Below are 19,193 nucleotides of genomic sequence, written 5' to 3'. Positions count from 1 at the left end.
TCTGACGAATGACTCAATACTCCCTATTATCCCAAGGGCAACATTCCATTGTTCCATTCAAACCCAAATTTGGGTGTGTATTGTAGGGTCTGCAGCTGCCAGATTTGTTTACACACTATCTGTGGTCAGCTGCAGCCTGTTTGAATTCTGCAGCAGGTGGATTGATACAGTCACTTTAGTCAAAGCTAGCTTCCATTTTCTAGCATGCTTTAGTTTATGGCCACTTTACCAAAGTTCATCATAAATTTATTTTGGCTGGCCGGTCTGTTTACTTCCTTCCTCAGGTAAAAACAATGACTGCAGATGCTGGAAACCAGATTCTGCATTAGTGGTGCTGGAAGAGCACAGCAGTTCAGGCACACCCAAGGAGCTTCAAAATCGACGTTTTGGTCCTTCCTCAGTCAGATCCAAGGGCCCAAAGACACCTTCCAGGTGAAGCAGTGCTTTACCTGCACTTCACACAATCTAGTTGACTGCATTCGCAGAACACCTACATTTTGTCCGCAAAAAAGACCCTGAGCTTCCAGTTGCATGCCACTTCAACACCCCTGTTCCCTAGCCAATATCTCCATCTCAGGCTTGCTGCAGTACTCCAGCAAAGCACAGCACAAGCGGGAAGAACAGCATGTCACTTTCCTCAGCCGTCTGGACTCAATATTAAGTTCAATCACTTTAGGGCTTGAGCTCTCCAATGTCCTTACCCCAACACCACCAAACCAGGCTTTGTTAACACAGTCTGTTATTACACACAACCCATTGCTTTCCTCAGCCGTCTGGACTCAATATTAAGTTCAATCACTTTAGGGCTTGAGCTCTCCAATGTCCTTACCCCACACCACCAAACCAGGCTTTGTTAACACAGTCTGTTATTACACACAACCCATTGTTAAGACACCAACAGTCCCCATTAACAGCTATTCACCTTCCTAGCAAGTTCATTATCCACTCCTTTGTCCAACTGTTCTGCTCTTTCTGGGCTCTATCCCCGCCTATTGTTTACTCGTTCCCCCTCCCCCTCCCACCCTATCTTTTGCATATAAACTGACATTTTCCTAATGACCATCAGTTCAACCTAAAATATTAATTTGATTTCTCTCCAGAGGTGTGCCAGACTTCTTGAGCTTTTCCAGCAATCTGTTTTTGTGACCCACAAATATCCTCATCCTTAATGAGGTGATAGCCTAGCACAGAGAGTCATAGAGCTGTACAGCATGGAAACAGAACCTTTGGTCCATCTCGTCCATGCCACCCAGATATCCTAAACTAATCTAGTCCCACTTTAGATTAGATTAGATTAGATTAGATTAGATTACTTACAGTGTGGAAACAGGCCCTTCTGCCCAACAAGTCCACACCGCCCCGCCGAAGCGCAACCCACCCATACCCTTACATTTACCCCTTTACCGAACACTAACGGGCAATTTAGCATGGCCAATTCACCTAACCTGCACATTTTTTGGACTGTGGGAGGAAACCGGAGCACCCGGAGGAAACCCACGCAGACACGGGGAGAACGTGCAAACTCCACACAGTCAGTCGCCTGAGGCGGGAATTGAACCCGGGTCTCTGACGCGGTGAGGCAGCAGTGCTAACCACTGTGCCACCGTGCCGCCCACTTGCCAGCACTTGGCCTATATCCCTCTAATCCCTTCCTATTCAGATACCCATCCAGATACCTTTTAAATGTTGCAATTGCGCCAGCCTACCCACTTCCTCTGGCAGCTCATTCCATACACACATCACCGTGAGAGAGAAAACGTTGCCCCTTAAATCTCTTATTTCTTTCCTCTCTCACCCTAAACCTATGCCCTTAGTTCTGGACTCCCCCACCCATGGAAAAGACCTCATCTATTTATCCTATCCACGCCCCCTCATGATTTTATAAACCTTTATTAGGTCACCTCTCAGCCCCTGATATTCCAGGGAAAACAGCCCCAGCCTATTCAGCCTCTCCCTTTGGCTCAAATCCTCCAACCCTGGCAACATCCTTGTAAATCTCTTCTGAACCCTTTCAAGTTTCACAACATCTTTTCAATAGGAAGACCAAAATTGCACACAATATTCCAAAAGTGGCCCAACCAATGTCCTGTGCAGCTGCAATATGACCTCCCAACTCCTATAGTGAATGCTTTGACCAAACGCCTTTTTCATCATCCTATCTACCCGTGACTCCACTTTAACTGAACTATGAACCTACATTCCAAGGCCTCTTTGTCCAGCAACACTCCCTAGGACCTTAGCATTAAGTTTATAAGTCCTGCGCTGATTTGCCTTTCCAAAATACAGCACCTCACATTTATCTAAACTAAACTCCATCTGCCACTCCTCAACCTGTTGGCCCATCTGATCAGGATCCAGTTGTACTCTGAGGTAACCTTTTTCGCTGTCACTACACCTCTAATTTTGGTGTCATCTGCAAACTTACTAACTAACCCTCCTACGTTCACATTCCAAATCATATATATAAAATGGCAAAAAGCAATGGACTCAGCACCAATCCTCATGGCACGCCACTGGTCACAGACCTCCAATCTGAAAGGCAACCCTCCATCACCATCCTCTATCTTTACCTTCGAGCCAGTTCTGTATCCAAATGGCTAGTTCTCCCTGTATTCCATGAGATCTAACCAGTCTCCCATGGGGAACCTTGTTGGAGTCCGTATAGATCACATCCACCTCTCTGTCCTCATCAATCCTCTTAGTTACTCTTCAAAAAACTAAATCAAGTTCGTGATAGATGATTTTCCACGTACAAAGCCATGTTGACTAGCCCTAATCAGTCCTTGCATTTCCATATGCATGTAAATTCTGTCCCTCAGGATTCCCTGCAACAACTTGCCCACCACCGATGTCAAGCTCACTGATCTATAGTTCCCTGGCTTGTCCTTACCACCTTTCTTAACAGTGGCACCACATCAGCCAACCTCCAGACTTCCAGCACCTCACCTGTGACTATTGATGATCCAAATATCTCAGCAAGAGGCCCAATCACTTCCCTAGCTTCCCACAAAGTTCTAGGGTACACCTGGGGATTTATCCACTTCTGCATCAATGACAATTTGCAAATCTTCAGCCAGAGGTACTGAGTGAATGATCCAATTCAGCCTCCTCCAGAGGTCCCCGGCATCATAGATGCCAATCTAGAACCCAATTTGATTCATTCTAGGAATGGCTACGGGCTCTGACAACATTTCTGCAAAAATAAGGAAGACTTGTACAGTCTGTTGTCCAGTGGCAATGTAGAAAATTATCGAGTGATGTCCTGTACACACAAAAAGACAAATCCAATCCAGCCAAAACTCTTGATTCTCAGTAAGGTAATGGATAGGTCATCCACAGTGCTATCAAGCAGCACCTGCTCAGTGATGCCCAGTTTGGGTTCCACCAGGGCCATTCAGCTCTTTAGCTGATTCCTGAAGGGCTAATGCCCGAAGCGTCGATTCTCCTGTTCCCTAGATGCTGCCTGACCTGCTGCGCTTTTCCAGCAACACATTTCCATCTCATTCAGCTCTTTACCCTTGATAAGCCTTAGGTCATATACATCTTCAAGAGCAGGTCACAGGGTTGGATTTCTGCGATAACTCACCTCTCAACTCAATTGTAGAATCCCTGCAGTGCATTTACAAGCCATTCAACCCATTGAATCTGCACTGACGCTCCAAAGTGCATCCCATATAATCCTGCATTTACCATGGCTAACCCACCTAGCTTACATGTTTCCACACACAAGGCAATTTAACACAGTCAATCCACCTAACTTGCACATCTTTGGACTGTAGGAGGAAACCAGAGCACCAGTGGACTCCACACAAGTTATGCAAGGCTGGAATTGAACACCAGTTGCTGGTGCAATAAGGTAGCAGTGCTAATTACTGTGCCACCACGGTTACCCCTCTCCAAAGTTTATCCATTATCTTTGAGGCACAAGTCAGGAGTGCATTGGCATATTCCTGGCTTGGCTGGACAAGTGCAGCACAAACAACTTTCAAGAAGCTTGATACCCGTCCAGGAGAAAGCAACTGCTTGATTGGCACATCAGAAAACATTCACTGCCTCCTCCACTGCTGCTACTGGTGTCACTGCGTACCATCAGGTACTGCAGACATTCACCAAGGCTCCTTGGACAGCATGTTCCAAACCCATGACCACCATCAACTAGAAAGATAATAAGCAATGAATGCATAAGTATCCTCCAAGTTCCTTATCAGTATCATTTCTGACCCCGATTTGGAACTGTGTCACTGATCCTTCAGTGTCACTTGTTCAAAATCCTGGAACATCCTCTCTAACTGCATCTTGGGTGTATCTTCACAAAATGGACTATAACTCAACACACTTTACTCTCAAGGACAACCAAGAATGGGCAACAAATGCTTGCTTAGTCGGCAAGTCAATATTACTAAGTGAGTTTAAAAGAAGTTATATTGTGGTCCAGCAGCAACATCTTCTGTTATCAAGAGTGCTTCTTCAGTGTAGTGAGAGTGCACTGGCCACTAAGTGGTTTGGCATCGTTCCAGCCAGACAGCAAATAAGTGAAACTGTGTAACACAACAGTTCACTCAGCAGGTGGAGCCCTCATCACCGTTTGTTACTGTTGGCAACACCACCAGTTATTAACCTTATGGGGGCTGCTGGGAAAAATTTTAAAATTTGCAGGTTTGGGAAACAACAGTCTGCATGTTTCAAGTCTTCATCCTATGGGAAGAATCAAATGTGATAAAAGTGTGGAAAGGAGTCCCATCTTTCTCACTGATGCCCTTTAGGAAAGGAAACTGTCAGGAGAAAGTGAGGGCTGGAGATCAGAGTCAAAGAGTGTGGTGCTGGAAAAGCACAGCATCAGAGAAGCAGGAGAGCCAATGTTTTGGGCATAAGCCGTTCATCAGGAAACGGTCATCCTTGTGTGGTCTGGCCTCCATGTGGCTCCAGATCCACAAAATGGTTGACTTTTTATTGCCAGAGGGCCATTAGGGATAGACAATAAATGCTAGCCTAGCCAGCGATGCCTTCATCCCATGAATGAGTAAGAAAAATTCTAGAACCCAACAGATAAACCTGTACCACAATCCCTGCAAGGGCATATCAGTACAGCACTGAGGCCAGTTGTCTCCATTATTCTTGTCAAGATTAACAGTCCAGACCAGAGATTAAACCTAGAACACTAGAGAAGAACCAGGACTTTGCAATCGCGTTAGCTCTGACCCTTCCTAATGTTAGGTGAAAGTGAGGACTGGAGATTAGAGTTAAGATTAGAGTGGTGCTAGAAATGCACAGCAGATCAAGCAGCACCCGAGAAGCATGAAAATCATGTTTCGGGCAGGAGCTGTTCATCAGGAATGGTTATCAAGAAGTCCTGCCCAAAACGTTGATTTTCCTGCTCCTCGGATGCTGCCTGACCTGCTGTGCATCCCCTTCCTAATATTCTCTATTGTATAAAGAATTGTATACTTGAGCCAGAAACAGTGACAAATCATACCCTTTGGTTCCCACCTTCTCTCAAAGATGAGCAAAAGCCAGAAGTTCAGTAAGATGCAGTACTCTCTTTTTATTGAGATTTGAGAAACAGGGGTACAAATCATCCTTTTATTTCCTCCTGTTTTTGAAGCATCACGTGCATCGCAGTGGTGAGGCATAAAGTGGATGTTCTCAAACCTAATACAACAGGAACTGAAATATTGGAAGCAGTTAACATATTCTAACAACAATTACAATGTTTAAAAAGCTCTAACCTTTATCAAATAATTAAATGATTTAAAATAATCTAAAACGAAAAATAAATAAGCATAAAATACAGGCTGGATATTAGATTGTGTAATGGATTAACAAAAACGAATGCAGAAAGGATATAGTTAGCTCAAAACAAGTACTTTTTAGTTGAATGTTGTTCCTAGGATTTAAAGGCAAAGAAAATTGCCATAACCAACTTGCTTTCATGTGTGATACACACCTTGTGTCATACTCCTCCCTCATTCTTTGTGCCATGTGTAACAGAAACCAATACTTTACCCAGTGATGAGAGGTTCAAAAGGCTCTCTCCATTCAGAATTTGAAGCTACACACTGACCAGAATGTTGATACAAGCTCTCGCTCACTACCCCCAGCATTACACTTCAGAGATCTCAGTTACAACAGCTTGTTCCATATTGCAAGTTTCAAAAATGAGACCAAAATGAGAAACACTCCCAAACAAGGACACAGCTGAAAAGCCAGACAATGTGTGCGCTTTTTGATATTTCAGTATCAGGCCCATTGCAAACATTCACATAAATACCAAAAGCTCTAGATAACTGACTCCACTATAGCTGTGCTGAACAGAAGGATCTTTGTTTCAAAACCGGTTTCCTGCCTACCACACCTTTTTTTGTTAGAACTAGAAATTTTCAAGGAAATCCATCCAGAAGCCATAGACAAATCACTGTGGAGGAAACCTAGCAACAACTCTTGGATATGCTGTATTTCACATTTATTAGCACTATCAATGTGCAGAAACTTTGTAGTGGGCACCTTAATGTCTAAACTCAGTTCAAAAAATAGATTTCCTTTTTCAGATTCATGGGACTCAAGAAACTAATTGGTAAATTAAAAGAGCAGTTGCAATTTTACTGGACCGGACATTAATGTTTGACTGGCTTTGTTCCCTAAGAAAATTGAAATTGCTTTTCTTCTCATATATTGGAACACTTGATTGGGTGGAACACTTGATTGGGTTTCATGCAGTTTTTGGCTGAAATTTTATTTTTCTAGAGTGACTGACAGCAAATCTGAGCATGCAACACTTGTCCAGTGGTCCCATTGGGATGGGGAAGCAATGGCATTATCGTTAGACCATCAATCCAGAAACTCAACTAATGTTCTGGGTTCAAATCCTGCCATGGTAGATGGTCGAATTTTAATGCAATAAAAAAAATCTTGGATTTAAGTGTCTAATGATGACTATGAAACCATTGCTGATTGTCAAGAACAACCCATATGGTTCATTAATGTATTTTAGGGAAGGAATTCATTCATCCTTACCCGGTCTGGCCTACATGTGACTCCAGACCCAAACAATGTGGTTGACTCATAACTGCCTTCTGAGCAATTAGGGATAGACAAATGACACCCACATCTTGAACTTGATTATAAAAAGAATATAAGTATAGCACATGGGCTTGATATACAGCAAAGCTTACTCCACACACAACTTAAATAACTTGCCTTCACACGAAGCTTCAAGAAGGAACAGCACCACTGTGATTTCTCCATTCTGATTATTGATTTGGTTTGATGAAAACCAATTATTTTGGCTTGCATTTGTGCCAAATTATAGGCAAACATGTGCAACACACCTAATAGAATCAAGCTAAGCCAGTTCCCTGACAGCCCTTAAAAAAAATTTAATAAATGACCACAAGACTCCAAGGATATTGAAGCAAGTGTGATAGTCTATGCTCTGCTTCTGGTCACGATGCATCACAGTATACCTCACTGCAATTCTGTGGAAGGAAGACCCTTCTCTCTAGGAAAGAAAGGGAAACCAGTAAATCATCACCTGGCCTGTTCAACTACTGCATGCACCTTTATTTGTTTTCATGCTCCCAATCTGCCACACTATGGGTTTTTCTTTGGGGTGGGGAAGAGAGAACATTATTATTACAGCTCAAGAGTGGATGAGAACATTATTACTGCAACAAGAGAGTGGATACAGGAAATAGCAATTGCTCATTAAAAAGTACAGTTTTAAAAGCACCTTTGTCAGAGGTAGGTATATATGAACTTGCTACTGATCATTAATCCAGACATATCTGAGCACTGACTTAAGTCACCAACCTTAGAGAGGGGTAACCACTATCTAGTCCCAATATAAGGTTGCGATCTATAAAGTTACAACTACTGCATCATTTCAAGATATTGATATTTATCGCTGCATTCTTCAACCTCTCCCAAACTATCACTGTTGAAGATATTTTGGGCAATGTCAAGGAATTGTTTGTCCAGAGCCAGAGGTTTCAAATTCAAAACCTGGGTCTCCAGTTCCACCCTATCCACTGCAGAGTCTTGTGTTTATTAAGTATCTCTAAGGATGTTGAAGCTCATGTGATCAAATCTGTCCCCATGACCAGGGAATCCAGAAGCCAAGGTCATGGCCCAAAGATATTGGGTAGGAATGAGATGAGGAGAGTTGTGAGCTTGTAGAATCCACAGAAAGCATGAGGCCAAAACATTGCACGTTTCAGGAAGGAGTTAGACTTGGTTCTTAGAGCTAAAAGGGAAGAATGGGGAGAAAATGGGAAAAGGATACTGAGTTGGATCATCAACCATGATAATATTGAATGGCTGTGCAAACTTGTAGGGCCAACTGGCCTTCTCCTCCTATTTTCTATGTGATAACCTGATCTGGTAGGGAAATAAAAAACAGCAGTCATATGATACTTTGACTTCAGAAATGGCACATTATTGTAAAACCTACAGATTCCTGATGGATTCACATTTACACTTTGAATATCAACATTGGGAATAAACAACTTGCTTGTGTCACTGATCTGTACTCTCCAATTTCTGACATGTGCAGTCAGGAAGGAGCAGAGACATGGCATCACACAAACCAATTAACTTGCAAATCAAAAATCTCCACAATTTACAGCAGCAGACTAAAAGGCTATTCATGTTGCTATTTTGACTGGATTGCTTCCTTCAGTAAACAGTAGCAACACTGACCAGACAGGCATGGACAGCACTTCAAAGTAACTCCTATGTGAAGCACCATGAGTGGACTGCGATGTACAGTCAATGCAAGTCTTGTGTATTTTTGAGAAACACAGTACTCAACGTCACCAAAGACTCAAAATTAGATTGTACCAAAGCCCTAAACTCCACCTGCCTAAACAATTTAACCTACTTTGGAGAATCTGAATTTAACCCTTTTTCTCTTCAATAGAGCCTCGTCTGTGGTTATGTGTTTTGGATTATTTGTTCATTGTTAAGAGTACTGCAGAGGCACACATATCATTAAATTAAAATCTCAACTCAAGGTTCATTAAACAGCAGCTGCAGAAATTCACCTGAAGTTCCAGTCAAGAGGTTACTCACTCGAAGTCTGAAGATTCAGAATAAATCCTGGATAATGGCCACCTGGTGGAAAATGGACACTCAGGAACTGAGGAAGGGAGTTGTCTATCAATGCTGGGACCACTAGAGTTTCTAAATTACAATGATCTGGACTTAGAAACTCAGAGCTAAATCTGCAAAAGCAAAATTAGAGGGACAGTGAAATCAGAAGAGGCATCTCAGAACAATAGTGGAAAAAATGAAATTATACATAAACATTGTAATAACCAGACAGGAGGTTGTCAGTTTCTAGAGAACAGTGAAGGCTGAGTTAGATAACTTAAAAAAAAAGTCACAATCAGATCAGCTAGATTTTATTGAAAAGCAAGTTCTGTGGATTGATTGGCTCATTCCTATTTATTTTGATCTTCTGAACACAAGGTAGAAAGTGGAAAACATGAGGGCTGACATCAAGAAATTACAGAGGAACCTTGATTATCCGAATTCTGGATTATCCCAACAAATCGCATGGTCCCAATGCTTGGCTAAACTGTGTTATCCGGCATTCGATTATCCATACAAAATACTCCCCGACGTGTCGTTTGGATAATCAAGGTTCCTCTGTATTCAGTGAATAGAATAGAATAATGGAACCAACATTTAAGATACTGTAATTGGGAGATTTCCAAATGAAGGAACACAGTCACAAACATCCTACTTTGTGAAGGTCAAAAATCAAACACCAGGTTGTAATCCAACAAGTTCATTTGAAATTGCAAGTTTCTCAGAGCTCAGCTCCTTCCTCAGGCATGGTATGATACAGGAGGTATTAGACACAGTATTTATAAGCAAAAATATAACTTTAAAAATAGCTGCCCTTGTCGAATCCTTTAATTAGGAGGTAGACTCCTGATTAAAACACAAATTCCAGATTCGAGTCTTTGTCCCTAGAAGATGAAAGGTTTTATCAATGTATGAGAGGTCATATCTCAGGTTAGACAATAAGCTAAAGTGCAAGGTCTAACCTGAGATATCACCTCTTGTACATTGATAAAACCTTTAATCATCTAGGGACAAAGACTTGAAAGGAATCTGGATTTTGCATTTTAATCAGCAATCTACCTCCGAACTGATTAAAGGATTCAACAAAGGCAGCCATCTTTAAAGTTAACTGTTTGCTTATAAATACTGAGTCTTATACCTCTATTATATCACGTCTGAGGAAGACGAGCTCTGAAAGCTTGCAATTTTAAAAAAAACCTGTTAGACTACAATCTGGGGTGGTTTGATTTTTAACCTTGTCCACCTTCGTTCAACTCCAGCATCTCAACATCATGGCTACTTTGTGAAATATCTGACTAAATGTGAAATATGATGTGATAAGGTGAAGTAATTTATGTAAAACCTTTCATTGCAAACTAAGAACTGTTCTACCCAAAGCAAATTGATGAATGCCATGGGGCAAGACTGCTAGCTACCTGGTATGCGGTTCCCAAGCTATCCACGAAGTTTTACAGCCATACTTAGTAGGTAATGAGAATATGGACAGCCCACAAACACTGGCCCATTCTTGGAAGTTTTAATGTTGTCTTTCAAAATAACATAGCCTAAGAAACCACAGGCAAACTTGAATATATCACAAGATTAGGCCATTCGCCATTCTGCTCCACCATTTGATCATGGCTGATATATTTCTCAACCCCATTCCCCTGCCTTCTCCCCATAACCATTGATCCCTATACTGATCAAGAACCCCTCTGTCTTAATTACACTCCATGACTTCACCTTCACAGCCTTCTGTGGCAATGAGTTCCACAAATCCACCATCCTCTGACTGAAGAAATTCCTCTTCACTTCAGATTGAAATAATAATAATGCTTCAAGAACTTGGAGCAGAATAAGCAATTCAGCCCTTTTAGCCTGTTCTATCATTTAATATGATCACAGCTAATTTTATACCTGCCTCCTCTCATAATTCTAACTCTTTACTAATTAAAAATCTGTATTTCAAATTTATTCAATGATCAGCGTACTCTGAAGAGGTGAGCTGCTAGACAAGTTGACCATAAAAATAATTAAAACAGAGATGGCAGGCATGGAGGAAGGACAATGAAAAGGCCCTAATAGATGCCTAATCTGAAGACCCAAAATGTATAGAGGGCTGTAGATAGTAAGGAGATGCTGTAGTGAATATGCTAATACCATATAATTGTAACTGGAGTGGGTATGGGACCTTTGCTAGTTGACAATAAATTAAAAATGCTTACAACTGAAACTATAATTGTGCACATGTAGCTTTCATTGTAATACCAAATCATGAACACAAGTTCCAGTAACTCACTCACTATTTAAAAACAATAGCAGCCCAGAATGGTTCTTTCCTGGATACTTTTTTGACCCTTTACTAAAGTATCGACACAATAAATTCAGAAGACTTTCCAACATTCTGGAACCTAGGTACAGATATAATTGTTGGGCATCGCATCAGAAGTTTTATCCTTTGCTGTAACTATCCTCAACATTGTTTGATATGGCAACAAGTTAGAATTATGGTTTTGAGTTCACGTTTGGGTATTCCACAATTGAGTTTTTAAAAAAAAAATACTATCACAGAAAGAAAATCAATTTAGGCTATCTAATATATTTCCCAACTCTAGATCAGTAACAGAAAGAAACTGAAACCTTTCGTCTCAGGACATTTTGCCAAACTCTTATCAAGTGCTTACTTCTGTCTAGCATACAAGATGGATGGTCTATTCAGTTTACTGTTATAGAAGGACAGAACAAAACTCTAATAAAGGTCATCATAATGTAAGTATTATGGTCCTTATCCAACAGATTGAATGGTGGCGACATCCAAAAAACATTTCCCCAAATGGACACTGACGGTATCAAAGAATAATGCAGAAAATATTCACTATAAATTTCATTACCACAGAGGGGGCCTAACTTTTATATGTCCCTTGCTTCTTTAAAATTTTGTGCTGCTATGTTTTACAAAGGACATTTTCAAAACATTCAGCAAGGCCCAAGGTTTCTCAGACAGTACCTTCAAAATCCATCCCACCATCATCTGGCAGGACAGAGGCAGCAATTACATAGGAACACCAGCACCTGAAAATTCCCTTCCAAGCCTATCTCCATCCCAATTTGGGAAAATATTGCAATTCTTTCACTGAGAGTAGATCAAAATCTTACTCTCTCCCTAACAGCATGGTGCATGAACCAACAGACTGCAGCAGTTCCAGAAGGCAGTGCACCACCAGCTTCTCAAGAGAAATTAAATACTGGCCCAGCCAATGAAGTACACATTCTCTGAATTCAAAAATGTTTCTGAAATTATGCAAGGTACTGTTGCAAGGTAAACTATTTTGTCAAGTAACCTTTTTAGTGGGAAGCATTTGAATGAAACTGCAGGATTCAGAAATCGTTCGTGTGGTTGAAAAAGAATCACTGAAAGGAAAAGCAACCAAACAAAATGCTATCCAAAAAAAAAATGAACTTTGCAAAAATAAACAAAAACAGAGATTACCAGAAAATCTCAGATCTGGCAGCATCTGTGGACAGCTAGTCTGCTGAGTTTTTCAGGCAATCTGTTTTTGTTCGATTTCCAGTTCTTTTGTTGTTTTTTTTCTTTGCAAAATTAGAGGCAAACTCCTGTCAAATGTCATTAAATATAATTTGGGGCAATTTCAGTTCATAGATCCAAGCTATATGAGGTGCTTAATGAATATTTTGCTTCAGTATTCACAACCACCCGATGAAGGAGCGGCGCTCCGAAAGCTAGTGCTTCCAATTAAACCTGTTGGACTATAACTGGTGTTGTGAGATTTTTAACTTAGCGAGGGGACCTTGGCATTTGTGAGGAGAGCATGAAACAGGCTGATGTTAAGGAGGAGGAGGATGTGCTGGAAATTTGAAAAGCATGAGGATATATAAGTCCCCAGACCAGACAGGATATACCCAAGGTTACTACAAGAAGCAAGGGAAAAGACTGCTGTGCCTTTAGCAATGATCTTTGCGTCCTCACTGTCCACTGTAGTACCAGATGATTAGAGTATGGCAAATATTATTCCTTTGTTCAAGAAAGAGAATAGTAATAAATCTGGGAATTACAGACCAGTCAGTCTTACATCGGTTGTGGGCAAATTATTGGAGAGGATTCTGAGAAACAGGATTTATGATTATTTGGAAAAGCATAGCTTGACTAGAGATAGTCAGCATGGCTTTTTTGGGAAGGGGGCAAGTCGTGCCTCACAAGCCTTTTGAATTCCTTGAGGATATGACAAAACACATTGATGAAGGTTGAACAGTGGCTGTGGTGTACATGAATTTTAGCAAGATGTTTGATGACGTTCCCCATGCTAGGCTCATTCAGAAAGGAGACATGGAATACAGGGAATTTTGGCTGTCAGGATACAGAATTGCCTGGCCCACAGAAGACAGAGTGGTGAGTAGATGGAAAGTATTGAACCTGGAGTTCAGTTACCAGTGGTGTTCTGCAGGGATCTGTTCTAGGACCTCTGCTCTTTGTGATTTTCCTACATTGTTTGAAGGAAGAAGTGGAAGGGTGGGTTAGTAAGTTTGCCAATGACACGAATGTTAGTGGAGTTGTGAATAGTGTGGGGAAGGCTGTTGTAGGTTGCAATAGGACATTGATAGGATGCAGAACTGGGCTGATAAGTGAAAGATGGAGCTCAACTTGGAAAAGTGTGAAGTGATTCATTTTGGAAGTTCAAAATTGAATGCAGATTACAGGGTTAAAGGCAGGATTCTTGGTAATGTGGAGGAACAGAGGGATCTTGGGATCCACATCCATAGATCCCTCAAAGTTGCCACCCAAGTTGATAGGGTTGTTAAGAAGGCACATGGTGTGTAGGCTTTCATTAGCGGGGACTTGAGTTTAAGAACTGAGGGGCTTTGCGGCAGCTCTATAGAGCCTTGATTAGGCCACACTTGGAATATTGTGTTGCGATCTGGTCACCTCACTATAGGAAGCTTTAGAGAGGGTACAGAAGAGATTTACGAGGATACTGCATGGACAGGATGGCATTTCTTATAAAGAAAGGTTGAGTGAGCCAGGGCTTTTCTCATTGGAGTGAAGGAGGATGAGAGGTGTCTTAGAGGTGTACAAGATGATATGGGGTATAAATAAAGAGGATAGCCAGAGACTTTTTCCCAGGGCAGAAATGGCTTTCACAGAAGGCCATTATTTTAAGGTGATTGGAGGAAGGTTTAGGGGAGATGTCAGAGGTTGGTTCTTTACACAGAGTGTTGGGTGCATGGAATGCACTGCCAGCAGTAATAGTAGAGTCAGATACATTAGAGGCATTTAAGCGACTCTTGGAAGATAGTACAATGAAGGGTATGTAGTTTAGTTTGATCTTAGAGTGTAGGATAAAAGGTCAGCACAACATTGAGGGCTGAAGGGCCTGTATTGTTCTATATTCTATTTCTTTGGAAAAATGTTAGAGACCAAAAATTATCAAAATACTGACTTTTTCTGCAACTGATTAATAATAAAAAATTTCTAGAAAAGGCACTAGATCCAGAATAGAAATTAATGTATTCTGTATCTGACTATGCAGTTGCTCAGAATACCATTATGGTACTGATTAATAGAAATGCAGATTAAAGAACTATCTTAGGTAATCTCAAGTTATGGTGGTGTCAATGTAGCCCTGAGTTTACCTTACTTTTAAACTTCCAAAGGTTTGTCTTCACTAGGTATTAACTTTTACCCCAAGGCACATTGCACCAAAAAGGCAATTCCAAAGTCAAAAGATAAATATCTATCCCTTTATATACCTAGCAAAAATAAAGGCTGCAGGAAGTTGTTAAGAGGTCTGGATTCTGATCATGTTCACTTCCAGTGGCCATTTACTACTTTTTCCAATACAGCCTCTCTACAACAGGCTCAACAGAGTTTAAACCATGACGGGAGAGGGCGGGGGGAAGAGATGTGGAGAGAAGAAAAACCTCATTTGTGCAGATTTAGTGATACCACATTCAGAAACAGGATATATGCTACATTTAGCTTTTATGCCCTAAGGCAAGGGGAACGCAAAACAAGCCTAGCTTTCCACCTCTGCCAGTTATCTTTGCACTGAGAGTTAATCAATCATTTCAGGTCAGCATATGCGCATCAAAAGATTGCCACCTCCAAATTAAGCATATCTTTGAACCTAGCAATCTCCAAAATGCAAAAGAGTTTGATCAGATAGGTGGACTAAATGGCTTACTGAGGGCTGTTCAGTTCACTACCTCCACTCCACAACTTGCACAGCATATTTCAAAGCTCAGAACATCAAAGTTACACCATACTTAAGTACTAATCAATGTGAATATTATAAGATGGATATTAATTCATACAAAAGTATATTATCAGAAAATATGCTTAGATCAGTTTCTGAATGCAATCATCTTTGAGCATATTCCGATTTGGATTTCAGACATGGGATCCCATTCTTTGTGCTGCACAGTGATGTAAATGCAGGTACAGAGACATGCAAATTTGTCAGACATGATGCTGGAACTCTGCTTTAGCTGTATAATAGTTATAAAAAAGAATTACATACTAAATACGCCTTAAGTAATCCTGATCAAAGCTGTAAAACAGAACATTTTCTCAACCTGTGACTGGTAAACTATCAGGTAATTTTTCTCATTCTAGTCTATACCCTCATGACAGCACCAAAAATCCTCATTAGAAATACTAATTAATGCAGCACACAATTTAACAGCAGTCTAAAGTAACACATTGCCTCAAATACTCCTTAATATTAATATTTACTTTGTTGAATAATCTAATGCTCCTCGTTACCAAGTTTCTACCTCGAATGGACAGAGTAATTGGGCATTACGCAGTGCTTGATACAAACACCAAAAGTCTCAAAAGATTCAGGAATATTGTAATATGGTTGAATGCTGCAGGCTTTGAATATCACTTATTTGTGGATAAAAATGACACCTGATCTGGGGCACATCCACTTATGACAGGATTTTTAAAAATATACAAGTTTTGTGGGGGACGAGAAGACTCGTGTCGGTCTTTTATTACTGTATTAGGTGGTGTCATAACACTGAATATGAACTGATGAATTAAACTGTTAACTCAATTACCCCTGCTCATTAAAGGGTACTCAAATTTTCATAAATTAAAATGGTCTATTTACCTAAGTATATAGTCAATGTGGCATGGTAAATCATTTGAACTCTAAAGCATTTCAGACAATTAACACCCACCTACAAGTCCTATTTCACAGGGAGACAGCAAACGACTAGCACTCACATGGAACCTTTCTGCCCACTTTCTAACCCCTGGTTATTAGATCTAGGGCAGCAAATACATAGCCAAAGGCACAAGTCATGCACCAGAAAGCACAGGTTAAATTAAACCAGGGATAAATCCTGTAAATGTATTGACTAACAGGAAATTTAAAAAAATGTTCTTGATCCAAGTGAACATTCAGTTCTTTGTACTGGAGACCCAGTGTAATAATGCAAGCTCAGTGCAGTGCAAATGGAAATTGAGTTTCCCCAGTCATACAGATCCACACATGGAAACGTTAAATGCAGCTGCAATTCTATGACACTTCCAGAGATATGGTGTATGTTCAACTCTGAATCAAAGCTCGGGAAACAATTCCTAGCTTGGGCCTCGATGACATTTGCACAAATTCAACTGCTTTAGTTTGGGTGTGCTGTATTGCACGTTGAAAGCCACATTGCTGTTAATCTCTAATTAGACTAAAACATTACATTCTGTGGTTGCCTTCTACAGTCTCTTAGGAATGCGGCTTTCCCCTTAAAGCCCTTTCTTTCAATATTGAGTTTAACAGTTTAAGTACAAACTACAACTTTCATCATTGAAAATCATTTGCGACCTCATATCTGCAAAGTGATCATTGTTTTCCTTTTTCTCTCTTTGCCAGTGCAAAAAGCAAACTTCCAAACAACACAAACCCGAATTTGGAAGAGAATTTAATCTTCATTCTAATAGCATTTGTACACAAAAAATAAATCATGGACTCTAAAAGAATGTACAAATAAATTGGCAAAGTACAAATTTATAATCGATCATCTGGGTACTTGATCGATGAAGTCACTATTCAATTGATCAGATTGCATTGCTGTTTCCTTGCACTGTCCTCACCATCCCAGATCTAACCTTGGAAGGTCAAGTTCTGGTTACTCACAAAATAAAGGTATTTAGACCACATTGTTACACCTTTTCTCTTGACCCCTTAAGAACCCAGACCCTTTCCCTTAAATGTCACTTATCATGAACAGGAACAGATTGTACATTGGAACTTGGTTCACTAGAAGAGATAGGACCTTTGCCTTTCCCATTCTGGCAGCAGTGCAAAACCTGGTAATTAGACAATTGCCAGTGATCATTAGTATTGGCTTTTTTGGGAGGGGGGTGGTTAAGAGAAAAAGAGAGGGATAGAAAGAGGAGAGGACGACAAAAACAGAAACAATATTGAAATTATGTAGGGGACATATACAAAAAAAACTGGGGAATGACAAATCTTCGGTGAATGGGTATTAAATAGTTTGATTAAAAATAGGCAAAATAGTAAAGAATAGTACTATATATTGCACAAGTAAAAGGTGCGGTGAGTTTCCTCCTCAATTAGCATTTACATTTCCACTTCGATTTCCCTGGCTTAAACGTCCGATTTTCAGCAGTTCCTGACAAAGGAAAGCAGGTATGTTGCCTACTTGCAAATTCAGTGATTTCTGATGTCAATCCTGCATTCCATCCACAATCTCCATCTTGCCAAAAATATAGGAGCAATGCCTGGTACCAATCCAGCTGAGATCAAGAATTTGCCAAATTTGAAGCAATGATATAAAACTCTGCCTGAGTCTGTTAATACATTGGCCATACCATATCACTTGGCACTGATTCTATCTGCAAGTCAAATAGGTGCAGTTACAAGTCTAAATGGAAGCACATGTACTAATGTACAGTCAGCAGGACCACATACACTCTTTCAATCAGTGTCAACTTGGGCTTAAAACCTCCCCTAAACAAATTAATGTGGTATCTTATACTATTGTTTAAAAATGTCACTTGTGATAATTTCAAGAATGCTGAAATGAATTTATCATAAAACAAGTGGAAGACCATGATAAGGGAATGAATGCAGGAATGAGTTTTAAATGATTCAGCTATCAATGAGGAATTTTGTTTAAAAAGCCCTGAAATTTTGTACATGAACTCTTAAATCTTCCTCTCCCCAAAGGTCACCAAAAACATTTTAGGGCAGCATGACCCAAGGTGAAAATCTATGGGCTGAGCTGTAATTATTTCTACTAATTCAGGCTACCAGAATGAAAACAATCTTCTATTTTAATGCATGTTTGCTCCAGACTAAAGCTTATCTCTTCCTAGCAAATATGTTAGACTCCAAACAAGCACTTAAAATTCCATGGTGTAGAAGCAAAAAATGGCAGAAAAGAATCTGAGTTCCATGGAGTCTTAATGCAACACGGCTCTTCAAGACCAATGAGTAAAATTCAAAATGACGTCTCACTGGGGTCTTAGGAGATTGTTTCTCCTGCATTTGTAACTATGAAGCAAGGTGGTCAGATGCTGGCACTCTTGAAAAGACTGGGAATGAGTTTTTCATCACAAGCACATCTTATCCATTGATCAACCACAGCTGATTTGTGCCAAAACCCAAGTAGTTTTGTTCCATGACTAATTTCAGTTTGAAGCTGCCTGTTGTAAAGTCACCGTCAACTATCCATACTGCTGCAAGCTTCTGAAAAGAAGAGGAACACAGTATTAACAGGATAAAATCAAACAAAAATAAAATCATTCATAGGTTGCACACTATGATTTTGAGTAACTGCAGTGAAACCTTTTTGATCTGTTCAAATAAACAATATTTCAGACTGCAGATGTGCCACAGAGGCACCCTCAAAAACTGTCCAAAAGACGACAGAACTATATTTAGATTTTCTTTAAAATGTTACAACTACATGTAATACCCAGGAGTCAGTTACCAATGGCAATGATTAATGCAAACTAGCACACACAAACGCACCACACAGAGCCCAAATCGTCAACCTATTTTAGAAGCTGCTCATTTTACACATAAGACCCTGTTTAATCCAGGCAAAGGAATTTGGGTAATTCTCCTACTACGCCTTAG

General features: G+C 40.3%; 1 protein-coding gene across 1 annotated transcript in view; it reads right to left on the bottom strand.

Annotated features, from left to right (window-relative positions):
* Positions 1-16,990: 16,990 nt before the first annotated feature.
* LOC122548559 (WD repeat-containing protein 26) overlaps positions 16,991-19,193 on the bottom strand; it is a 101,054-nt gene continuing 98,851 nt past the window's right edge. The window contains exon 14 of the mRNA XM_043687373.1: positions 16,991-18,800. Within this exon, the coding sequence (XP_043543308.1) occupies positions 18,775-18,800 (26 nt within the window). The 3' untranslated portion in view covers positions 16,991-18,774. The remainder of the gene's footprint in view (positions 18,801-19,193) is intronic.

This window comes from Chiloscyllium plagiosum, chromosome 3, assembly GCF_004010195.1.
Source record: "Chiloscyllium plagiosum isolate BGI_BamShark_2017 chromosome 3, ASM401019v2, whole genome shotgun sequence".
In the NCBI taxonomy this organism is placed as follows: Eukaryota; Metazoa; Chordata; class Chondrichthyes; order Orectolobiformes; family Hemiscylliidae; genus Chiloscyllium; species Chiloscyllium plagiosum.
The sequence above is the reverse complement of the archived record's forward strand: the minus strand, read 5'-3'. Positions and strand labels throughout refer to the sequence as shown.